The 26,587-nt window shown below is 33.3% G+C and overlaps 1 protein-coding gene across 2 annotated transcripts in view; it reads right to left on the bottom strand.

Moving 5' to 3' along the window:
- Abca5 (ATP binding cassette subfamily A member 5) overlaps nucleotides 1-26,587 on the bottom strand; it is a 75,476-nt gene continuing 48,889 nt past the window's right edge. Inside the window, exons 20-39 of one of the 2 annotated variants that reach the window (XM_042702708.1) lie at nucleotides 24,811-24,980; nucleotides 22,173-22,300; nucleotides 21,705-21,842; nucleotides 18,304-18,417; nucleotides 13,107-13,277; nucleotides 11,617-11,730; nucleotides 11,090-11,224; nucleotides 10,081-10,155; nucleotides 9,360-9,451; nucleotides 8,751-8,877; nucleotides 8,086-8,203; nucleotides 7,900-7,991; nucleotides 6,954-7,129; nucleotides 6,187-6,262; nucleotides 5,969-6,063; nucleotides 4,694-4,813; nucleotides 3,474-3,623; nucleotides 2,817-2,896; nucleotides 1,017-1,072; nucleotides 1-305 (exon numbers count right to left, since the gene is read on the bottom strand). In XM_042702708.1, coding sequence (XP_042558642.1) covers nucleotides 198-305; nucleotides 1,017-1,072; nucleotides 2,817-2,896; nucleotides 3,474-3,623; nucleotides 4,694-4,813; nucleotides 5,969-6,063; nucleotides 6,187-6,262; nucleotides 6,954-7,129; nucleotides 7,900-7,991; nucleotides 8,086-8,203; nucleotides 8,751-8,877; nucleotides 9,360-9,451; nucleotides 10,081-10,155; nucleotides 11,090-11,224; nucleotides 11,617-11,730; nucleotides 13,107-13,277; nucleotides 18,304-18,417; nucleotides 21,705-21,842; nucleotides 22,173-22,300; nucleotides 24,811-24,980 — 2,335 coding nt within the window. In that variant the 3' untranslated portion in view covers nucleotides 1-197. Of the gene's footprint in view, nucleotides 306-1,016; nucleotides 1,073-2,816; nucleotides 2,897-3,473; nucleotides 3,624-4,693; nucleotides 4,814-5,968; nucleotides 6,064-6,186; nucleotides 6,263-6,953; nucleotides 7,130-7,899; nucleotides 7,994-8,085; nucleotides 8,204-8,750; nucleotides 8,878-9,359; nucleotides 9,452-10,080; nucleotides 10,156-11,089; nucleotides 11,225-11,616; nucleotides 11,731-13,106; nucleotides 13,278-18,303; nucleotides 18,418-21,704; nucleotides 21,843-22,172; nucleotides 22,301-24,810; nucleotides 24,981-26,587 lie in introns of those variants that run through there. The other variant, XM_042702709.1, reaches the window with a different exon arrangement.

Raw genomic sequence — 26,587 nt, 5'->3', positions numbered from 1 at the left:
TTCACTTAATTATATATCAGTTTTATTTAGAGAAAAGTAAAATACACAACCACAAAATATTAATGAAAGAACTTAGGAAAATCCCAAATACTTTCATGTTTCTCTAGTTATTATTCAAATAATAAACTTTTAAATCAACATTAAAATAAAGTGAAGAAATAAGTTCAGTATCATTAATCAAAGTGAGCAACACAAACTCAAAATACTACTCTGTCTTCCTGTGTTCTTTCCCACCAAAGTGTGCTATTTAAAGTGCCACAATTATTGTCTTCTTCCTCTTGCTCTTTGGTGAGTTCAACAAAAACCTAGATGAAAGGAAATAAATGAATAAAGCATTACATATCTCAAAGAACTTTTAACTAAATTAGAAATGGTATAAGGTCATGTCTAATTATACTAACAAGTACCTTTAATACTATTCAAACAAAGTAAATTTCTTCCTTAACTACATATGTGTGAAGATGAGTGGTTCTTTAGAAGACTAATAGATTATTCCCCTAGTTAATATGTCATGTATGATTTGCATAAAAATAATACATTTAGACAATTTTAGATGTTTTAATATGAAATACCATCATCATGAATTATTTTCTTTAACAAGCTGCAAGCTCAGCTATTCTTAGTAAGCAAATGAAAAGTAACTTCAATTATTCAATATTATATAAATTGCCCACTGCACCCCATAAATATATAGATATGATTTTCCAATTTAAAGTATTTTCAAAAAAAAACAGAAAAAAGAACAAAATAAGCAAAAAGAGAACCTAAAGTGAGGTGTGGTGGCTAAGTCTGTAATCCCAGCTACTTGGGACATGGAGACAGTTTGAAGCCACCTAGGGTAACGCACAAGACCCTATCTGAAAACTAAATGAAAAGCAGAAAGGACTAAGGGTGTGGTTCAAGTTACAGGCTCTGAATTCAAGCTCTAGTACACTAATACAGCTCCCCCAAAAGATTATTCTACATAAATTCTTTAATATGAAATAAAATATTTTTTGTAATTAATGATGTGGTACCTGTTCCAATGTTGCTTGAGAAAAACTATATTCTTCAATGGCAAAAGTATGTTTAGCTATTAAAACATAAAAACAGTATTACTTATCAATATTTTTAATGAATAAAATGGTAGTAACTACTAGGGTAGCAAACAATGTTTTAAATGACTCATTTAAACTATAAGTGGCCAAAGCAGTGCTCAGTCCTACTCTTCTTTCTTCCCCATGTTGGCTACTCCTCTGAAGCCCAAAGCACTTTTAAGTAAAACTTAATTGTCCTACTTCATCTATTTTCACTATGTCTAAGACTTTTCCTCCTTTTGTCCTTTTCCCTCATCCCTGTTATTTTCTTTCATTTTTTTCTTTGTCTCTTTCTCTTTTTTTTATCCGAAACCAAGATTCAAACATGGTATCTGATGCTTTGACTCATTAGCTGTTCTCTAATACCTGAGACATACTTCTGACCTAGCATATCTTCTTTTACTTCCTGTTCCCTACCTCCCATTCCACAACTTCAGTAGCCTGTTCTTGGTTCTTGAAATTCTTAATATTAGATCCACTTTTCTATATTACAGATCTTTTTGCAATCTAATAACATATGTTATTACAATTACTGCCTTCATCTTAAGTAGCTCAGCTGTTTTTTTAATCATAAAATCCCCAGGAAAGCAGGTACTTTACATAACTATGCAATTGCATAGTCAGGTCCAAAAGTAATTAATTGGTGCTCTTAGGCTGAAAGATATTATGCTAAAAGACATAGCTATTATGGGGATTTGTGAGATATAGGGAAATATTTTTGTATTCAGCACTTGAAAAAGTAATAATCAAAGAAGTTTTATATTTATGATACAGGTAGATACAGGTTGGTTTTCTACTTACAAATGTTATAAAATAACCTGTATATGAAACTAGCACAGGCCAGGAACTTACCCCTTTCAACTGCTACCTGCATATATTTATTGTATCTACCATTTGGGGAGTGGTTTTGTTGTTTTTGTTTTTTGTGTTGGTCCTGGGGCTTAAACTCAGGGCCTGGGCACTGTCCCTGAGTGTTTTTACTCAAGGCTAGTGTTCTACCACTTGAGCCACAGCTCCACTTCTGGCTTTTTGCTGGTTAATTCGAGATAAGAGTCTCAAGGTCCTGTGTAACTTGTTTTTTATTTTTTTTTTCTTTTGTCGGTTGTGGGGCCTGAACTCTGGGCCTGGGCGTTGTCTCTCAGCTCTTCAGCTCAAGGCTAACGCTCTACTACTTGAGCCACAGCGCCACTTCCAGCTTTTTTCTTTTTGCTTATGTGGTGCTCAGGAATCGAACCCAGGGCCTCATGCATGCAAGGCAAGCACTCTACCACTGAGCCACCTTCCTAGCCCCACTATCACTTGTTTTTTAATGCTAAATTTCAACACACTTCTTTAAAAACTTAGTGCCTATTTCCTGCACTATGAATTCTTTCCTCTGTCTTACTACCATTAGAGGCTTGATACGATTGCTACTTAAATGGCCCAGTAGGAATCAAGGATTCAGTAACATAATGCTCCTGGCTACTGTAATGAAGTGCTATGAGACTAGCTAATCCTTCCTATGGGCTCTAGTTGTGATCAGCTGTAGCACTGTCCACTAAACATTCCAGGTTTAGATCAGAATATAGGAGTTTTAAGAAGTCACTGACATTTGTTATCTCTGTCTTAGTCAAACAAAAGTTTATTTCTTAGATGTCACAGTTTCAACAATAAGAATGATTATCCAGTTTTAAACTTTCTAAACAAAAGATTTTATTAAATTGAGAGCTATCTCTTACAATATTGCCAAATACTACTTACCTTCTTCCAGTTTAGAAAAACATTGCGAAAGAGACTGAACATCTTCCTTAGGAATTTTATATGCCAGAATAGAGGAAAAACTGAAAACGAAGATAAAAAAGAGGAAAATTCAAAAGCTGTTATTACTATATTCCAGGCTAGTTCAATTTTCTTAATTCAAAATGAAACTCTACTAATCTCTTTGTATTTATTTAAATAAAGTGTGAAATGAAGAATAAATCCATGGATAGTAAAATAATTATCATTCCTATTAAGTAAGAGCTAAATAAGAACTATCAGAGATAGCACTTAAGTTTTTTACTAACTCTAAAGATATAACTCTAAATACAAAACTTTATTTATTAGATTTCATTAGTTCTATATTAGATAGATGACAGATATGGTGGAAGTGGGGCTGTGGGTTAAGGTAGTGGAGCACTAGCCTTTAGTAGAAAACTCAAGGACAGCATCTAGGCCCTGAGTTCAAGTCACAGGATCAACAGAAACACAAACAAATAAAAAGATAGATATGTTCATCATGTAAGACATATAGAGATATAGATACAACCTGTGACTGAAAAGACCTTTTTCCCAATCCTTAATATAACCTTTTATGATTACAGCTGTATAAAGAAAAATAAGCACATTTTAAAAGTTGTGTGTGTATGTGTTTTTTACCTTTCCTGACGGCTTGCATTTGGGAAAATATATTGAATTTCTCTTTGAAGACGATCTATTTCTATGTTTTCTATCCAGTCTTTTAATTTAATTTCCAAAAAGTAGCCTTTTCCAAATTTACTCTTTAGATGTTGTACTGTCCCAATGCATCTAAAGTAATTTTTAAAAGAAAGATTAGATATAATATGGGTTGACAGTTTCAAAGCATGATTTCTCTTTTTTTTAAGATACAACTATGTTGGGAAACTTTACACTTCTAGGAAAGTTGCAAAAGTAATCCAGCATCCCATATGCCTTATCAAGTTTTAGTTTCTCTACTATTTTCATTTTATATCCCTATTGTAAACTTGCTAGAATCAAGAAACCAGTAATATTACATGAGCATGAACTAAACTTTAGGCTATGTTTTCCTCTAGCATTCTTGCTTCAATTCTAGGATTCTGTTTCACATTGTACTTAGTTATGTTTCTTAGTTTTCAACTGTCTGATAATTTCTTACTCATTTCTTTGTCTTAACTGCATACTTTTGAGAAGTACTAGTGTGATGCTCTTTTGCAATGTTCTTCATTTTGAGTTTGCCTAATAGTTTTCTCCAGATTAGAATAGGTTGTGAATTTTGGACATGATACTACACCACCATGTACCTACACTTCTTATCCAATAATATCATATTAAGGAGAACATGATATATATTCAATGTTGCTTAGTTAAGGCATTTGTCAGGTTTCTCAACTGTTAAGTTGGCATACTTCCTTTTCCATATTAAAAACCTCTAAGTGCAGCACAAACATGGAATTGGGGAAGATTAAACTTTCCCTTTTTGAGTGGCCAGTATCTACATATATATTTAGAATCATTCTGGAAGGCAAACTGCCTCTTGCCTCTACTAATCATTGACTGATTCATTCATTCAAGCACTGTGTATGTAAAAACTCTGATAAATCCAAAACGCCTAACTACTTTTAAAAATAACAAGTATTAAACCTTAAAGTGACATTCTAAGTTATTGCCAGTTACAAATGACGTAACCAGCCATATTTTTGAAAAATTAATATATTTCTAACAAATTCTAAAGGGAATTAACTAGTTCAAAAATCTTTAAATAACCCTCTTTTTAACATTGAAATAGTAAATATTTTTTTTAAATGTTACTGAAAGGACCACATTCAAAATGAACCTCCACTCTCTTTCCCTGAAGGACGTGCTGTTTAGACATCTACCTTAACTGCCCAGACACCATAATAGCCACTCGGTCACAGACAGCCTCTGCTTCTTCCATATAATGTGTGGTCAGAATAGCAGCCCGTTTTTTGTTTTTAAAAGCAGTTCGAATTGCTCGCCTACAAAAGAGAAATAAAACCAGAAGAAGAGGAGCACAAATATACGTTAATGAAAATAATGCTTTGAGTTTTTTAATTTTTCTCTCAGTCCTAGGACTTGAACTCAAAAGCCTAAGCTCTGTCTATGACCTTCTTTATTTTTTTTGCCAGTCCTGGGGCTTGGACTCAGAGCCTGGGCAATGTCCCTGAGCTTCTTTTTACTCAAGGCTAGCACTCTACCACTTGAGCCACAGCACCACTTGTGTGGCTTTTTCTGTTTATGTGGTACTAAAGAATCAAACCCAAGGGCTTCATGCATGCTAGGCAAGCACTCTACTACTAAGCCACATTCCCAGCCTCCTGAGCTAGTTTTGTTCAAAGCTAATGGTCTACCACTTGAACCCCAGTCTACTGCCAGCTTTTTTGGAAGGTTAGTAGAAATAAAAGTTTCATGGATTTTTCTGCTCAAGATGGCTTCTAATAATGATCATCTCAGCCTCTTGAGTAGCTAGGATTACAGGTGTGAGCCACCAGCATTCAGCAAATCATGCTTTTATTTAAAACCAGTTCTTTCACTAAAACTTACAAACATTAGTTGCTACAGCTATTATATTAATTATATGTTATATAGCATACTACATATTCTATAATATATATTAATATTACACATTATATATTATATATTATTTAATTTTTCCATTCTAATTTATTTTTTGTACATTTGAATAGCTGACAAATATCTCATGATTTCAAATGTTTATGAGTTAAAAGTATAGTAAGTGGGCTGAAGTACAACTCAGAGGTAGATCACTTGCCTACCATGTGCAAGGCCCTGGTTTCAATGCCTAGCACCACAAAATAAACAAACAATAACCAGTATTTTTCAGAGAGAAGAATCACATATTTTAATAATTATTCATATACTAGTTTCTTCTCTGGAATATATAAAATACTATGAACACTTCAGCGAAAATAGGATAAAATTTAAAAGGTCAAGGAAATAATTTTATAAATCTAAATTTTTAATTATTATTTTGTCAGTTATATAGAATTTTAAATCAAGATGTACACTTAACTAATGTACAACTACTAGATAAACTAAAAGACACTATTCTCTTCCTCTACAGGATAACAAAAGACAATATTTTTGTCAAGTGTTTATAATACTATACTCACCACATGTGTTGTTTGGCTTTAGGGTCCATGCCTGTAGATGGTTCATCTAACAGAGTAACTGAAGGATTCCCAAGCATGCTTAGAGCAAAGCATAACTAGATGGGAAGGAAAAAGAGAGAGATGAATGGGTAAGGATTCAATGTAACAAGTCTTATCAACTATTAGTTACAGGCACTGAAGTATCAATATAATTGATACATTACTAGTTTAAGAAGTACCTTTCGCTTAATTCCTGAAGGTAGTTTCTTTATGGTTTTCTGAAGATGTTCTTTTATATCAAGAGCATTTGTTATTCTGCAAAGTGAGTAATAAAAAACAAATTCACCATAACATATCTATATATATATAAATTAAATACAAATTAAATGATCATTTAAATGAATTAATGATTCACAAAAAAATGATTCACTTTAAAATATGGTTCACAGACAAGCATAGTGGTACATATCTGAAATTACAGCTACTCAGAAGAATGGTGAGTAAATGCAATTGACTTAAGGGTAGAGAAGGGAGGAAGTAAATGGAGGAGAACAATTGAAGGAGAAAGTTGATCAAGATTCATTGTACTCATAACCTAACATACAGAATGTTAATCTCATTCTACAATTACTTATATTTTTTCAGGCAGAGGCAGGAGGATTGCACTTTGAGAATAGCTTCAGAAAAAGAGCAGGAAGAAGTCGTCTACAAAAGTAAAATAATAACTATACTGGGGAAGAAGCTCAAGTGGTAGAGTGCTTGCTTAGGCTACTATGCAAGTACTGGGATTCAGTCTCTAGTAACAGAAAATAAAATCACAAAAATTTACTGACATGTTCATTTTATAAGTGAAAGTAGAAAAAGTGCCTTTTCATTATCATCACAGTTTTGTAAAGAATATAGTAAAAAGTATGTTTAATGAAAATGATTCAGAAATGTCAGAAGTTAGAAAATTGTGGTATAAACCTTCCCAAGTACAAAAGGAATCTAATGAAAATTACTTTACCGACTTATTACTTCTTTCATGTCACTGGCACTCATTCCTTTCACAGCTCCATAAACTTCAAAATGTTCCTGCAATGTAATATCTGGCCACAATGGGTTTATTTGAGGACAGTAACCCATACACTTAATGTAATTATCATCTTCAGTTGTGTCTGGAGTATAATCTCCCAGAAATACCTACAGAAATACAAACCAATTTCTAGTGAACATTTCTGCTTAGTTTCTATTGTGAAAGGAATAGGAAGTAGAGAAACTAGAGTATTATCAGGTCAGATTTCCACTGCTTTCTGATGATGGAAGATAAGCTGCAGTTCAGTGACATGGATGGAAACAGTGACTATACTGCAATTCTATGTAGGAAAGCAAGCCACCCTTGTAACTAGGAAGATCAGACGTCCTCAGCATCATATATCTGAGCCATGGAGTTAAGGGCATTTAGTCATTTAAATTTCTTAGGAATGAGATAGATATATAGGAAACAACCAAGGTCAAATCTAAAAGAAAATATCATGTCTGTTATTGTCCAGGAAATTAAAAGGGAAAGAGATGAGAAATAGGACCAGGATAGTTTTGTGAAAATTTTACCTAATGGTAAGTGACTGTCTTATAAGTAGAGACTAACAGATGGGTCAAGGCTAGTTTCCCTTATTTCCTAAAATATAATTGCTTCTCCCATTAAATAAGTAAATAAATTACTCATATGTAGTAATTACAGAAGCAAAAATGTCAATATATGTGTATGTTTGCAATGTGGGAGTAAAAACTTCACTGTATGTATTTTCACAGAGCAAAAAGATTAATAATTTATCAAGCTACACTAAAAATGGTGAAAATACAAAGCTTGAGCATCAAAACCTTAGTCTGCCATGAATTAATTTATCTTAATTAAGCCTATAAGTCATATTAAACAAACCTTACACATATATACATATATGCATATGTCATACCTGGCCTGAAGTTGGCTCGACATCACCAACTAGAATATTAATAATTGTGCTTTTTCCTGCACCATTTGGACCTAACAGTCCCAAGATCTCTCCTATAAGAATTGATAGAAAAAAGTTAATATTCAGATCAAACTAAAAATTGAAATTACTCTTCTGAAAGTTATTTCAAGAAAAAGAAATGCCAACCTTTTTTCACACAGAAAGAGATGTATCTAGTTGCCACTTTCTTTACTTTCCTTGAATGCAGGAAATCTTTCTTGTCATCATATTCTTTATGCAAATTGCTAACCATGATGGCTGGCTTCTAACAAAGGAGAGAATTTTAAGAGACATAAAATAGGTACACATCATTTCATGACCCTGTTCATACCTCATGTCTGTATCATGAGAATTATTTCACTTAGAGGTAGTGTACCAAAAATCTTCCACTTAAGATTTAAACCAGCCGGGCGCCAGTGGCTCACGCCTATAATCCTAGCTACTCAGGAGGCTGAGATCTGAGGATCAAGATTCAAAGCCAGCCCAGGCAAGAAAGTCCATGAAACTCTTATTTCCAATAAACCACCAGAAAACCAGAAGTGGCACTGTATCTCAAGCGGCAGAGTGCTAGCCTTGAGCTAAAGAGCTGAGGGACAGCGCTCAGGCCCAGAGTTCAAGCACCAAGACCGACAAAAAAAAAAAAGACTTAAACCATAGCCTATTAAGAAGTATGCTCACAAAAGCATTTATTCCATGAGTGACTGTTTTCAGACTGATTCATATGCAAAGAAAAACATTCTTCAGACTAATTCCTATACACTGACAACTTATTTTCACACTTAATATAAGTTAGGCAAAAATAACTAAATTACCTCTTCACAGCACTGGCAACTCATCAGTTCTTTGACCTTCAGTCTTTCAGCTCTAACATCTTCATCTTCATCCTCATTATTTGGAGGATCTGGAAACTTCTTGTTTTTGGACTTTCTGGAAAATGTCCTAAATACATAAAAATAGTATATCTTGAAATGAAATAGTAAGTTTAAAAGCATTACATAGAGAAAAGATTTTTAAAAGTACATCAACATGAAAGTTGGAGATATTGCTGAAAGTTGAAATTAAAAGAGACACTTTTCACGGATTTTGGCAGTTTAATTATATGATATAAATCTATCCAATAGTCATCATTAAATGCTCTGAATAATTGATACCTCCCAGAGGCATATGACAAAATATATGCTCAGACAGTATAGATTATATAATTCCAGTTGCATGAAATGTTTTTAGAATAGGAAATCTCAAAGAAAGATAAGATAGATTTGCTGGTTACTAAAGGCAAGAGCATGAGGAGACAGAGAAGTGACTGTTAATGGGTACAATTTTGTTTAGGAGTGCTAGAATTTTTTAAATTATGTTATGCTGATAGTTGCACAATTGTGGAGATACTAAAGAAAAAACATTAAGGGAAAAAAACACCTGACCTGAAAAAGGGATCCTGCCTTATTGATCTGCCTCCATGTTTTTTCTCATAATATTGCAGGAGGAAAATCCACAGAATACACTGAAGGTAAGGCTAAAAGAAAAGCATGTAACAGTTCATGACTGAATGTGACTAAAGTGCATTTTAATTTCCCCAACAGTGCCAACAGTATTTAGAAAACATACATTATGTTCCTTACCATCACCAAGTAAATTTTTAATAAGAATTATGTTATGTTTACCATGACTAATTATAATTAAAGATATTCTGAGATGGGGTTTTGTTTTGTTTTGGTGCTTTGTATTAAACCCAAAAACCTCATATATGTAAGCACATTCTCTACCACTGAATTATATCCAGACCTAAATTTTAATACAAACTAAATTTAGTTTTAATAAAATTATCCTTCACATATTTTCTACCTCTGTAATGTTCATGTGCTATCAGTTTCATAAAATATAATCAAACACAAAAGCCTTGCTTTTGCCTTTATGAATGACAGAATTGTAATTAATCAGAATTTATATTATGAAAATTCTAGGTACATAAAAGTGAACAGAGTAAATGAAAGATATTATCAGTGAAATGCAGATTAGGTAGCAATATTTCTTAGGTACCTTGTTTTTTATGCAATAGATAAAGACAAACGTAACTAAAACCAGACAAACTAGTCATTCTTAAGGTTGCATGTTAATATACAAAACCATTGATTTTTTTCTTACCATTATAACTGCTACTAAAAGCCTATCCCATGGATTGAAAGTCTTCTCATGTTTTGGTATTGTCTTCCAAGAAACCTAAAACAAAAGTTTTAAGTGTATATACTATATATGTAGAAATATTTGGATTAAAGTAAATTTTTTTCAGCAAATCAGTACTCTCCAAAAGTTATATCCATAGTAATAAGCTTTATTTTGAATCTAAATTAAATTTTCTTTGCCATAATATATGATGGCAGGTATAAATTAAACATATCATACTGAAGAAAAACAGTAACAAAATGGGGTTGAGCAATAAATAGTAATAAATAATCCTAAATTAAGAATTTGGGTAGACCTCAGTGGTTCACACCTATAATCCTAGCTACTCAGTAGCCTGACAGCTAAAGATTGCAGTTCAAAACTAGTCCAGGCAGGAAAGTCTGTGAGACTCTTATCTCCATTTAACTACCAGAAAACTGGAAGTGGTGCTCTTGCTCAAAATGGCAGAGTTCTAGCATTGAGTGAAAAAGTTTAGGGATAGCATCTAGGCCCTGTGGTCAAGCCTCATGAATGACCAAAAAAAAACAAAACAAAACCGGAATCAATAACTTTTTTCCCCTAATCACATGTAAATTTCTTTCAATTATCCAGTTTTACTAAAATTAATTTTTTTGTTTTCTTGGGGAAAAAAACCTATCTTACTCTTTGTTTTCTTACATCCCTTTATAGTATTACACATTATTTGATGCTGCAAAAACTTTTACAAACACTGGGAGACATCAGATCCTATTTATATTTATCTGCATCATTCTGAGCATCAAAGGATGCATATGAACAAAATTCTTCTCTTTTGACAATCTGTATCTAGACATATTTGAAAAGATCCACAATTACTTTTAATTGCTAAATTATAACTATTCAAGTACTAACAGTTAACTTGACTCATTTTACTTCTTTAGTATAAGTACTAAGATCTCAAAGATCATACAATATGTACTTATACTTTTATAATAAAATATGTAAAACTTACCTTTATAAAAGAAATGAGGCAACCCAGAAGTGGATAGATTGGAATGGCTATACAAAAAGTGTAATGAAAAACAGCTGTAACTGTATATCCCATGAAGAAGGTTATTTCAGTGATTACAATACAAGTCAATGCTGTCTGAAGAAAAGCAATGAGAAAACAAGTAAGAAAGATTTAAAAACTACATACACACTTACTTGTAAACTGCTGATTCAGCATTTACTGTTTCAATCTAATGAAACATAAAGCCAAGAATCCTTAACCAGGAAGCATCAGCTGGCTAGGCCCAATAGTTTGTAGCCACTTTTTTTTTTAGTTAAGTCCTAGTTAAGGACTTTTGGTAACCCCTTCCCCCCCACCCCACATCCCCACCCCCCATTTCTGGAATGGATTATGTGGGAGATAAACACACAAGATGTCACCAGTTCACTCTCTAAATTCTACACTTACACACTGAGTATGATCATGAGAGTTCATGCCTCTTAAATAAGATGCAATAAGAAATTGAAATAATAGGAAATGTCACTTACCACAGAATAGATAAATGACCAAAATTCTTTGGTATTTAAAATTTTCTTAAAGGTAAAAGAAGCAATGTAAGTGAATAGAATAACTGATGGAACATAACCAATAAGGCAAAAAACCTGCAAAGTAGAAGTGTGTACATTTCTGTAAAAATATCAATTGCTAGCAACATTTAGCATATATTAGCTAATAACTAATCTTCACATTTTATTCCTCCACAAATCATGATAACGCCTAGAAACTGGTTACTTGAAGAGTTATCACATTTTACTCAGTCAGTAAAAACCATGCTTTTAATATGATAATAATACAACATTGAAATTATAATTTAAGATAAATACTATTTTCATTTTGAGAAAGTTTTTTTGGCATTACTGGGGATCACACCCATGGCCAAGTCTACCTGAGATTATACATTATACAAGCCAGTCCTACTTTTGCTTCATATACCAAGTAAAATGCTATCTTTTCATTGTTTTATTAGGAAAAGAAAGTGTGGCTGGTTACAATTGTGTCTCTCAACTATTAGCTATTTTACTGTAACAAACTCCATGTATTAGCATGACTTCTGCTTGTTTTTTTTTGCTGGTAGATCTCACACTCGCTTGTCTTGCTCCACTGGCGTTCTATCAATTGAGCTATACTTCCAGGCCATCTTTTTGCTGGTTATTTTGGAGATGGAGTCTTCTGGATTTTTCTGCCCAGGCTGACTTTGAACCATGATATTCCAGATCTCAGCATCCTGAGTAGCTAAGAGTACAGGCACAAGCTGCTGGTGCTAAGCTTCTTAGTATAGCTTTATATATGGCAGAAACTAATATATCAGGGAAAAAGTGATAAGCATTCTTTCAGTACTAACATCACTTAGCCATTCTGTCTAGAGCAAAAAAGCTCTGGGACAGAACCCAAACCCAGGACTGGTACAAAAAGAAAAAGAAAGAATCTGTATAAGAAAGACCACTATTTTCAAGGAATTATTCTTAAATATTGTTACCGTTTTAAAAGATCACATTATGAGGCTGTAGGCTTGACTTAGCTAATGCCTGCCTAACAAGCACAAGACAGAGTTCAATCCCCAATCTGCCAAAAAATAATCACTGTTAGCAATAGCAACTGAACTGACTTAAAGTATCACATACAGCTGGGCATTGTTGGCTCATGCCTATAATCCTAGCTACTCAGGAGGCTGAGATTGGAGGATCGTAGCTCAAAGCAAGCTCTAGCAGGAAAGTCCTTGAGACTCTTATCTCCAATTACACAGAGCTGTGGCTCAAGTGGTAGAGTGCTTGACTTGAGCTGAAGAGCGCCCAGCCCAGAGTTCAAGCCCCATGACCAACAACAACAACAACGAAAAGTATCACATACAAATAAACAGTGCAGTGGCTCCTATTTTCTTAAAATAAAAAAGAATGTCCATATTACTCAACCAGACAGCTCTCATATAACTAGTTTTCTAAAAATGATTCCTATAAATTGCATGAATATAACAACTTACCACAGCAAGAAATTTTACAGCATAAAAATATAGTCCATGATGAAATGCAAATAAGCTTCCTAGCATCAAAATGAGAACAACAAAAAATAAAGGGATATCAACAATTGCTTGTCCAATCCAATATGCAGATGGCAAAAGACCTGAAAGTTTAAGTTGCGTATAAGCTTTGATCTAAAAGAAAAAAAAAAGGAGAAAAGTATCACAACTTTAAACATTTATCAAAGAAGAGTTAGAAAATTCAATAAATTATTGTAGAGCTTTTAATTATATATCAACAAAACAAAAAAGTCACAATTCAGGTGCATAGATAGTAGAAGTACTCCTGACACTATTCATTCTACACTATTCATTCTACATTGAAACCAGGCATGATGGCACACATCTATATTCTCAGCAGTAGAGAGGCAGAAGGAAGAGGATGATTTTGAGGAAGCCTAAGCTATGTAGTGAGATCCAAGTCAACTTGGGCTCTAAAAACGGACTATCTCACAAAAACAACAACAAAAAAGAAAATTGTGGATAACAGATGGAAAAATGTATTTTAAAAAATAAACCTGTAACTAAAATATTAATAAATTACCATATACCCTCTGGATTTACATAAGACTTCAATGTGAAAGTTTGTGTAGAGGTGATATATTTGGAAGCCTTTTGCCTAAGGTGGTATAGTACATCGTGTAACACATTCTCACTACTGCAGTAAACAGCATTTCCACATTAACATGGAGCTCATTTAAGAGATCTCATGAGAGACTGCCAATCTCTTGCTTTTAAATTTTAAATCATTCACAAGTCTGAATACCTAACAATCTTCTTCAGTTTATTTCTGTCATTCATAAAAATTTCTATTTCTGATGATTATGTGTTATATAAATGAGCAGGCAAAGGAAACTAAGAAATAAACTAAGAAATAAAGGTTCCAAGGGAACCTACAAATAAAGAGGCTAAGAAAAGGGGAAATGTACATATTTATTGTTCAATGAATGAATTACAGGAACATCAGACATGTCTAACATCCAATATGAGCATGAAAACATAAACCAAGTCAATACAATTATTTTGGTTTTGTTCATTCACACATTGCTGGTAGAAATATAAAAGTATTTCAGAAATAATTTGGCAATTTCTTATATTTATTTATTTATTATATTTTTGGTCAGTTGTGGGGCCTGAACTCTGGGCCTGGGCACTTTCCCTCAGCTCTTCAGCTCAAGGCAAGCGCTCTGCCACAGCACCACTTCTGGTTTTCTAGTGGTTTATTGGAGATAAAGAGTATCACGGACTTTCCTGCCCAGGCTGGCTTTGAACCATGGCTCAGATCTCAGCCTCCTAAGTAGCTAGGATTACAGGCATGAGCCTCCAGCACCTGGCTGGCAATTTCTTATAAAACTAAATATGAAACCATTGTTTAGCCTTTTCTGAGCATTTATCCTAGAGAAATGAAAATTCATGTTCACCCTAACACCTTTGTGCAAATGTTCATAGCAACTTTATAACAGTGAAAATGTCAAATATCCCAGATATTTCTAAACAAATGTCTAAACAAACTATGACATATCTATACCCTTGAACAATACCTCTACAATAAAAAAGGGATATTAATACATACAATTTTCAAAAGCATTAGGATAATAAGGGGAAAAGCCAATCTCAAAGAACTATAATGGAATTTTATATTTACACATAATAGAAATATGAAAGTTATTTCAAGGGAGACAAGATCGTCACCAGACCTCACTTAGAGGTCAGTTAGAAGACTGTAGTGAAGTTATGTGGCTATGAAAGAGCAACAGTAGCAATCTCTGTACTCAACTGTGTCAGTATTAGTACTTGTGACACCACACTAGAATTTAACAAGATTATCACTGGGTTAAAAGGAGTAAAAAGTACTTGGCTCTCAGTGTACCTGGACTCACAATGAAAATATTATCTACAAAAGCATTTCCAAATTGGAAGAAAAAAACATAGAAACACCAGAAGAATGGCAAGTTCAAGAAGCTTAATTCTCACAGAAAATAACTAGGCAGTAGAGCAGATAATGAAGGACCTAAAAGAAAAGATAGTTCTCAAGTGCTTTAAAAACACTATTGTCAGGTGCCAGTGGCTCGCCCCTGTAATCCTAGCTACTCAGGAGGCTGAGATCTGAGGATCACAGTTCAAAGCCAGAAAAGTCTGTGAGACTCTTATCTCCAATAAACCACTAGAAAACCAGAAGTGGCGCTATGGCTCAAGCGGTAGAGCACTGGCCTTGAGCTGAAGAGCAGAGCAGAGGGGCAGTGCCCAAGCCCAGAGTTCAAGCCCCACAACCAACAAAAAAAGAGAGAGAGAGAAGCCATCAAAAATGATGAATTAGAAGGCAGAGAAATAAAAAACAAAACAAAGTCTTGATGATAGATGATATAGAAGATGGTTTCATGAACCAAGGACAGATTAGATTTAATAAAGAAGAGACAATTATCCAGAACCAATCCAAGAAACAAGAGAAAGCTTGCAAGAACCTAAGGAATAAATCAGAAAACATAATTTAAGAATGGTAAGTTTTGAGGAATAAGAAGAGAAGGCAAATAAAGTGAAAAGACACACATTTAACAGAATTCTAACAGAGAACTTCATGAACATCTAAAACAGTAAGGCTGTTCACATATAAAAACCATTAGAACTCCAAACAGACCAGAAAAGAGCATCACAATGACACATTGTAATCCACACAGGATCAACAGAGACCAATGAAAGGATACTTAAAGACGTCAGTGAAAAAGACTATACTTTGTCAGATTTCTCAGCTAAGACTATAAAAGCAAGGAAAGCCTAGTGGCAAGTACCAAGTCCTAAAGGGAAACAACTACCACCCAAGAACACTATGCCTAGCAAAGATCTCCTCATAACCCAAGGACAAATAAAAACTTTCCATAACAAAGAAAAGTTGAAACAATTTATCTCCACCAAACCAGCATTACAGAAGATACTTAAAGAACGTCCTCCATATAGAAAACCAACAAGAACACAATATTGGCAGAGAAAATGCCCCTTAACTAGAGAACCAGATAAATGCCATCAAAGAAATACTACTTAACCTAAAAACACACATAGATCCAAACACATTGATTGTTGGTGACTTCAACATATCACTGTCTCCCCAGGATAGATCATCCTGGCAAAAACTCAACAGAGAAACGTCAGATCTAAATAACTGCTTTGACCAACTAGACTTAACAGATATTTACAGAATATTTCACACAGAAACATCAGACATTCTTTCCAGCAGCAAATGGAACATTCTCCAAAACAGGTAATATTTTATGTCACAAAGTAAACCTGGGCATTTTTTTTTTAACTGAAACGATTCCCTGCATCCTGTAAGACCAAGGGAATCAAATTAGAGTTCAACAGCAAAAGACATCACAGAAAATTCTCTAACTCATGGACACCAAGCAACACATTGTTGAATGATCAGTGGATCACTGAAGAAATTCAAAATTCAAATGTTCACAGAATTTAACAAAAATGAACACACAAAATACCATATACTTTTGGACACAGCCAAGACAGTACTCAGAGGAAAATTCATAGCTCTGGAACCTACCATCAAGAGAAGAGAAATCTCAAATCAACACTTTAATGATGCACACACCTCAAGTTCCTTGAGAAACAGGAACAAGCCAAACCCCAAACCAGTAGATGGAAATAAATAATTAAAACTGAATCCAAAATAAATGAACTAGAGACTAAAAAAACACAGAATCAACAAAACAAGAATCGGTTCTTGAAAATTTGACAAAATTGATAGATGCTTAGCAAACCTGACCAAAAAAAGAAGACAATATACTCCAAAAAAAGAAATTAAAGACAAAAATGGGGACATAGTGACAGAAGCAAGCAAGATTCAGAACATTATAAGGGAACACTTTCCAAACTTCTATGCCCCATTCATAAGGAAATGGAAAGATTTGGAAAAGTTATATGAAGTGAAGTAAATAATACCCAAAGAAAAAAGAAACTACATAGTTTTCCTCATTTGTAGTCATTAGAATCTGTTTTGAAGAGGATAAAGGGGAGCACAGAAATGGTGGACAAAAGGTGAACTAATGCAACAGTGATACTCATGAGACACTATGTTGAAAATTATCTATACAACTTGCGGGGAAAGGGGGTTAGGAGGGAGAAAATGAGAGAAGAAATGACACTGTTCCAAAAGAAATATATTCATTATTGATTTATGTAACTATAACCCCTCTGTATATCACATTTACAAAAAAAAAATCTCTAGTAATTTCAAAGCTTAATTTACGAACATTTAAATTAAACGTAAGTTTTAGCATTATGTGATGGGTGATGTTGTTTTTTTTTACCATCTTTATATTTTTTGATATTTTCTATATCTCTAAAATAAATGTATACACTAGATTTCTTTTTCTTAAATCCAAGACACATATATTACTTCTATGCTAAACAAATTTTCAATAAAAATCAAATTAGATTAGAATTATTGAAATGAATTACTGAAATAAATTATGACCTATTTTTATTAAAATTTTACCAAAAATTTCAAATAACTTTATTCTTATTTTATAAGCTAATTTAGATAAACTTGCTTCTGGATATCTTTCATAAAAAAAACTAGAATTTTAATTAAAGGAGTTAAATACAATTTCAGTACAGGGAAGAGTAGAAGATGAGAAGGGTTAAATATAGAAAGATAAGGAATACCAGAGAAACTCTGCACAAGTTGCAATCACTCCTGGATAGAGTGATGGCAATTATTTTCTATTGATTTGTTTTTATGAATATGAATCAAGTGTTCTGTACATTCATTTACTAAGTTTACTAAAGGCTAATGGGGAGAGGCAGGTTAGTGTGCCAGTTAAGAACATATGTACTATATATAGTCAGCTCCCAGATAAACTATTTAAGCAGTTGAAGTCAAACATTTCATTCATCATTTCCTTAACTATTAAGTAGATGAATGAAACTTACATTACAATGTTATAAGGGTAGAGAACACAATTTTTAAGGCATTCGGCAAGTGCTCAAGTAACAATTGTCAGGACGATTATAATAGTGAATATATTTATACTCCATTTACTTACCCCTGACATAATAATGAAACTTAAGATAGGCAACCATGCATATGTTGCAACCATGCATGTTATTTTTGTATATTTCATATGGTACACCATACCATTTTTTCAGGTATTACCTTATGATTCTCTGCATTTTCCATTGCAAAGTAAGGAGGCATTGCAGTAACAATGATTCCAAGCAAAGCTGCTTGAAAGTACAGCTCAATTTTAAACACTATGTCAGTAATTTCCTGAAAGACAACCACAGAAAGAGAAATGGAACTTAGAATCACTTTATATTACCTTAGTATGTCCTAAGAGTACCAAAGACTCTGAAGGATATTGACCCCAGGCATAGTCTATATGAAAGAACAGGGTCAGGTTTATTAATAGATAGTAGTTGACTAAATCAGCTCTGCTACTAATTAAATAACTATGTGATCCTAAAAAAAAGTCATTGTATGCTTTTTTATTAGCTGAAAAAATAACATGGAACAATTTGGCATGTAAGTTAAGCTTCATCATTTAGTAAGAACAATAGTATGTATTATAGGCAATTAGATGCCTACCCATGGACCTACACAGTAAATAATAAGATTATTACTATCTATTTATTAGTTGTTTAGACTATGCCAGCTGGGTTCATGAGCCTTTCTTCTCTCCCTGGGAAAAGCTGTATCTGAGCTCAGGTTCTTATGAAACCAGGAGCTTCTCCCAGATAGTCAAGACTTTAACTCCCACATGTCAACCAAGAATCAGTCAGCTAACTTCCCCAGACAATGTAGCAACTAGCTGGTATTCCAAATACCCATTACCTGAAAGCAAGGTTACTATTTTACCCATTACCACCATCAATGCCATTTTCCTATCCTGACTCTATAGAAACACAGATTCATGGTGAAAGGAAGGCATTCTGCACTAGAACCCAATTCCATGTCTAGCAGACACTTTGGTCTACCACATCTCTCCATAGAATCCTATGGTAATAGTGTCACCTAGTCTCCTGAAATTTGCTGTTTGAAAGCAAGGCCAATTTCTTGATTCATGACAAATAATTTTGCAGAAGTTTAAAATTTAAAACTGACTAGAGGCTGGGAAGGTGGCTCAGTGGTAGAGCGCTTGCCTTGCAATGCATGAGGCCCTGGGTTCGATTCCTCAGCACCACATAAGCAAAAAAAGAAAAAAGCCAGAAGTGGCGCTGTGGCTCAAGTGGTAGAGCACTAGCCTTGAGCTGAAGAGCTGAGGGACAGCGCCCAGGCCCAGAGTTCAGGCCCCACAACCGGACCCAAAAAAAATTTTTTTTTAAAAAATTAAATAAAACTGACTAGAAATAATCTATAATTTTGGTAATTTCAACATCATCTATGTAGTGGTCACTTAAAACTACTTATTTCTTGTCCACAAATTTCTCTAGATTCAAAATGCTTACTAAAGCCTACCAAGAAAATGCCACAGGATAATCAATAGGTTAAAACTGAAATGACTGTTTCCATTTCAACAAAACAAAAATCTCTCTATGTTTTTTAGAATATACCATATCACATAAAACTCTAAGAAATCCAAGGTTTTTTCCTTTCAACTCTTGTTATTTTTAGAATCCCCACAGCACTCTTGCTTCTCAAAATACTGATTATCCCTTCTGATATATTTATTATTACTATATTGCAATGCTTGGAATCAAGCTAAGTGCCTTGCACATGTTAACCAAGCACTCTATCACTGACCTATTCTCAGTCTTTGTCTCACTACATAGTGTAGGCTAGTATAGAGCTTGCTAAGTAGTCCAGGCTGGTCTTGACTTCATGATTTTCCTACCTCAGCTTTCTGTGTTTTAGGATTATAGGGTGTAACACCATACTTGGCTGGCAACTAGATTTCCATAACTAAAAGAATTACAGTATGATCATATATCACAACTGAAGTCCTAACTTCTAACGAAAATGTAGGAATAAGCTCTTTTTTAAAAGTTGGCATATTTCTTGCTATGATACCCAAAGTGCAAACAATAAAAGAAAAAAATAAAATTTCATCAAAATTGAACAACTGTACTTCAAAGGGACCTGAAGACAGGAAGAATGTATCTGATGAGGGTCATGTACATAGGATATATAAAGAGTCCAGCCCACTCATAAGAAGATAAATAATGCAGTTTAAAATACACAAGTATCTGAACATTTTTCAAAGAACATATAAGCAAATGAAGTGAATCTCAAACATGTCAGCCATTAGGAAAATAAAATAAAAATGAAAGTAAGACACTTCTTTATACACACTAATAGTGGGAATGGAAAATGCCATAACTACTTTGGAAAACAGTCTGATATTTCCACAAAGTGTTAAGAGTTACTACATATCTAGCAATTCTACCCAAAATATACCATCGAGAAAAGTAAAAACATACTTTTCTACAAAAACTTATATTTGAAATATCATAGCATTATTCATAAGCCAAAAAGTAGTAACAATGCAAATATCTAACCAAGAATAATAGATAAAGAGAATGGTTCCATGTACCCTTCATATAGTCTGTACAATGGAATACTGCTAGGTAGTAAAACAAAGCCAAGTACTAATACATGCTGCACATGTAAGACACTAGAAGGCAGGTAAAAACATGCATACTATATGACTCTATTAGATAAAATGATTAGAATAAATCAGTCCACAGAGACAGAAAATAGATTAGTGGTTGCCAAGGATTAGGACTAGGTATGGGAGGAAGGAGCATTTACTAATAAGAGGAGGAGCTTGGAGAACAGTAATAAAATTCCTAAAATTGTAGCAATGGTTATAAAGTTCCATGAACACAATAAAAGTAACAAGTGTATACATTATATAAGTCAGTAAAAATTTATTTCAATAAGACTGTTAAAAACTATGGAAAAATTATGACACTAGGAAATCTTAAAAATGTCATTATAAATATTTGTCCTAAGGCTGGGAATGTGGTTTAGTGGTAGTGTCCTTGCCTAGCATGCATGAAGACCTGGGTTCGATTCCTCAGTACCACATAACCAGAAAATGCTGGAAGTGGCACTGTGGCTCAAGTGGTAGAGTGTTAGCCTTGAGCAAAAAAGAAGCTCAGAGACAGTACCAAGGCCCTGAGTTCAAGTCCCAAGACTGGCAAAACAAAAAAACCAAAAACCAAACATGTCCATTTATTTTTCAGTATACTGTATAAAAAATCCAAGGACTAAATTTAGGGAAACAATGTTAAGTATTTTTTTGAAGTTGATCTGTTATTAACCATTCATTCAACTGTCCTACCTAGAATGAATTCTCAATGTTTTTTCCCCATACTCTTCAATATCCAGATTTGAAATAAAAATATTTTTAAATACTCTTATATATTCTCCTATTATCAATACAAAAAATAATTAGTTTAACACACACACACACACACAGTGCATTGCTAAATCCTGAAGCAAATCAATCCTGGAGATTCCTAAACGTTGATATAAACCATTTATCTCCCACTCAAGTTTTAAGCTTAGGAGATACTGAAAGATGAATTGTACCTATGTATATGTTTGCTTACCTGAAAGAATGGGGTATTCCAAACCTGGATAGTTTCTGTCACATTTAAATGATAAAGGTAGTAGTTACTGATAATATTCATCAATACTGGTAAAGAATAAACCATAGTACTGTTGAAAACAGCTGTGAAAACATAGTCCTATAATAGAAAAGTTATTGTATATTTGAAATAAATGGAAGTGGTTATGTCCTTGTCATGTATCAAACTTTTCTTGTCTATTAACCTAATCCTCATTAATGATACAGAAAAGTTACTTCAACAAATCATTGAACTATACCAATGGTAGTTAAAGATAACTGACTTGCAATGTAGAGATATCTGATAAATAAAAATATAAAAGATAATACACCATAAAAACAGCTAGTTATCTCTAAAAGTAAATTCTAATTTCCAACTAATGAAATCAGTTCAGATATCTTAATCTTTACAACTCTTACGGGGATATTCATTTTTATGCAACACTCTTACCTTTTCTGAACGGACCACATTTAAAGCTGCACTATGGGGAGCAGCAGATACATAGTCACTGTCGTTAAACATTGTCACCATTATGTCTTGGTATGTGAAAAAGTTAATAACATCACTGATATCTGAGTCTAGTATTAGAAAATAAAGAAATAATAAAGAATCAGTTTAAATAGGAAATAGAGACTTTTGAAAACACTGTAAAGACTACTCTCTATAGAAATATTTTTTCTTCAACAGCCAATAATTAAGAACATGTGTTCTCAAGCCAATCAGCTTGGATCTGGATCCAAATTATATTATTTACACTATTTGTCTACTGCTCTTGACTTCTTTTGTAAAGCACAGACAATAAATATATTTACCTTATCTATATGGTAGTCATAAGAATTCATGACTGAATATATAAACAGTAATGGATATATTCATGAAAAAATACAGGCATATAATGAAAATTTCATCTGCTACCACATTAGTAGTACTGTTGATATTTGGTCTAAAAAGCAAAAATAAAAGGCTACTTTGCAATTTTAGGTAACAAGATAAAGGTAGTGACTAGGGTATAAAAGTATCACTTCCTAGAGAAATTCTGTATGCTTTGAGAAGACAAATTTTATAAAATGTCAATTGCAGTAAATAAGTCAAAGTATTCACTTAATGAAGACAATATGCATAGTCTCTAAAAGGCCTTAAGCCTAAGAAGAGATTCTGAATTCTGTCTGAGGTTCAAATCTATACAAACATGCCTGATGAAGACAGTAACTTCCTATCATCACAAAAATGAAGGTCCAAGAAGGACAAACATGACTGAGAGATATCCAAATCCTAAGAAGAAAAATATATTAACCTCTTTTTTTAGCATGACAGGGTGGACTACTCATATCACTAAATTTGAATATCATAAATGTGGTACTTTTAGGTACACAATGAAATTACATTTAATCCTAACCTAGTTCCTTAACTTATCTTTTATCTCAAGTGTGCCAGAATGGCAATGTAGTCCAAGGACAGAGTTTACTATAACTGAAGTAACTATAGCGCTTAGGCACTGCAAGAAGGCTAAGAAATCTTCCAATATAAACACACAGAGAACACCGTGATTAATAAAGAAAAAGTGGTTTCCTTTGGATCAGGAATAGAGCCTAGGAAAATATAGCACACATAATCAAGAAAGTTTAAGAAAGAACACCAAAGAATAAGGGGAAAAAAAACAAACCTTGAAAACACTAGAAATTCTACAAATGAGAATGAAATCAAAGCAGAAAGAATGGAGATACACATGCAATTTCCCAGATACATTTTGAAAACTTCAAAAGATGGGATTCTATAAACAATTATATTTTAATTCATAAAATGTATATTAAAACTAAAGTCAAAATTCTAAATGTTCCACTCCTGGGCATTTATTCAAAAGATCAAAAACCAGGTTTACAGTTAAGCCACCAGCACAACTATGTTCATTAAAGCACTAGACATCATAGCCAAGATATGAAATCAGCCCAGATGCTCTTCATGGATGAATGTATCAAGAAAATATAGTATATATACACACATGGAATTTTAATCATCCATTAAGAATACTTTATCACTTGTAAAGAAATGTAAAAGTTTGGAAAATGTTATATTAAATGAAGTGAGTTGAGCCCAGACAAAGAATTTATGGTTTCTTCATATGTGGAAAATAAAATTAGTTATAAACCTACAAGTAAACATGTTGGGAAGCATGCAAGAAGATACAAATATATTAAATAAAATATGGTAGATTGAAGGGAGAACTCTAATAGTATAATTCATTAGAAAGGCAAAGTCCAAGCCCAATAAAATAAGTAGCAGGATGTGGGTACTTGCAAGATGTGTATGTATGAGTGTGTATATATATGTGCGTATATATGCACATATATATGTGAATTCATATGTGTATACATATATACATATACATATATGTATATGCGTGCATATATGTATCTGTGTGTGCATACATGTATACATATATGCAGCACTGATATATACACATATGTGATATATAGCATATATGTACTTGTATATATTTACAGCCATGTACAGTTATGTATATATACACTTACATATAAATATATTATATATAGTCTAAATGAAAGAATAAAATTCAAAATATCCTATATTTTGTGTTCATAAGTAATATCTGCCTTATGTGCCTCTTCCCTAGAGAAAAAATGAAGGTCATGTAATATATTTATCACCAAAATTTAACAGTAATGATTTTAAAAAGAATTTATCATCTTTTTAAGATTATTAAAATATATGTAAATATGTAAGTGCATATATATTTTATATAGTAACACTAAAGAAAAATTTATGTCTCAATTTTGCTCATCAACAACTGATAAAAAACAAGAAAGCTGTTACTTTTTTAAAGAACTTAATGATCACAGACAGTATAAACTATAATTTTTTAAAAAAATATCAATTATATGTTAGCCAAAATTTCATTTCTGTAATATATCATGTTCAAAATAGGTAATATAAACATGTACTTCTTTTTAAGTTAATTGATCATGTCTTTACCTTAAATATATTTCTAATTCCAAATCTCTGAATTGTATCTACCCCTCTACCCTGTGCTCCAACCAACACACATTCACAGACCTTCACACACTCTCACCAGTAGAATTTTGAAGAAGCAGGCTTGTTTTGTACTTATGGTGTTTCTCTCCAGGCTTTAGTAAATATAAGTCTGGAACAAGTTTGATGGGAACCACAGCATTTTTAAAAGAGTGATGTACCAAAAACATAAAAATCTGAACTGCAAAAAATATTAAAAGCAGAAGTAACCTGAAAAAAATAATATAGAGATTGAGGTACATTAACATACAACTGTAATCTTCCTTGGCCATTGGTGTAGATTTAAACCTGAAACAGGTTAAAAGTAATTATTGAACAAAACAAAGAACAAAACAACTCTCAAAAAGAAAAAAACAGAAAAAAATTAGTTAAAAATACTACTCCCTAGAATGATATTGTCCCATTTGTTAGGAAATGGAAAGGCTTGGAAAAAATTCTATTAAGTGAAGTAAGCCAGGCCCAAAGAAACATAGGTCCCATGGTTTCCCTTATTTGCAATATCTAGTATATGTCTGAGTCAAGCAGAAAAGGTCAGATAAGGTGATGTTAGGGAAATGAACCCTAAGATATGTATTCAAATGTTTTTCTTCTTTCATGCGATCGTTTCTAACACATTTATAAGATTATTTCTTTGTTGCTGTATATGTCCCTCCCCCACAGTATAACCCCTGCTTTCACTGTATTTGATGTCGGTATAATTTGTGGAGGGAAAGAGGAAAAACAAATCATTTAAATAGGGATACAGGTGAACCCATTGCAACAATGAGATGTACAAGTTGTTATGTTGAAAAACGAACTTTACAACTTTGGTACGGGGAGGGGAGGAGAGTGGGGGGTGGAAAAGAGGATTGGGGGGGTGGGGGGAGGAGGGGAAGGGATGGGAAGGGGAAACAAAGGAGGAGGCTACAATGCTTGATAAGAAATATACTCATTATCTTTTTTTTTTGGGGGGGGGGGTCCGGTGGGGCCTGAACTCTGGGCCTGGGTGCTGTCCCTCAGCTCTTCAGCTCAAGGCTAGTGCTCTACCACTTGAGCCACAGCGCCACTTCCGGCTTTTTTTCTTTTTGCTTATGGGGTTCTGAGGAATCGAACCCAGGGCCTCATGCATTGCAAGGCAAGTGTTCTACCACTGAGCCACCTTCCCAGTCCCTGTACTCATTATCTTGTCCATGTAATTGTAACCCCTCTGTACAGTATTTTCACAATAAAAATAAATAAATAAATAAAAAGAAATGTACTCATTATCTTGCCCATGTAATTATAACCACTCTGTACAGTATTTTCACAATAAAAAAAAATTCTTCTCCCCAAAACTGACTTTAGGACATCACTGGAAAGAAAGCCAATATTGAATGACAAAATTAAAAACTTGTAAAAGTCAAGAAAAGGAGGAGAAAAAATGTTATGAAAGTATATTTCAAATCAGAGTCACCCTTAAATTACTTCAGGGTATATAAACATGTATTTATAATTATTAAAACCCTAGACATACTTACAAATATTAATTTCTATGCTCTTAAAGGAACTTTTTCCTGCTCATTCTCTATTGTAAACATTATTTTCTATATACTCATAAAAATACTTAACAACAGTGAAGAAAATAAAAGTACAGTGAAATTTTAAATCTTTTAGATTGCAACCTAATGACAATTTAATTATGTAAACTTCCACTGCTCCCCTCATGTACTATACCCCCTAATGTCCTTCATTATATACAACTAAGCATCACAAATACTGTAGAGCTTGTGATGGAATGAGTGCCCTTATGAAAGAGATAGCAAGAATGCACCAGTCACATGGGCACATAGTGAACTGTA

Source organism: Dipodomys spectabilis, unplaced genomic scaffold, assembly GCF_019054845.1.
Source record: "Dipodomys spectabilis isolate Male_0828 unplaced genomic scaffold, ASM1905484v1 ptg000329l, whole genome shotgun sequence".
In the NCBI taxonomy this organism is placed as follows: Eukaryota; Metazoa; Chordata; class Mammalia; order Rodentia; family Heteromyidae; genus Dipodomys; species Dipodomys spectabilis.
This window is presented reverse-complemented; position numbering and strand designations above follow the sequence as displayed.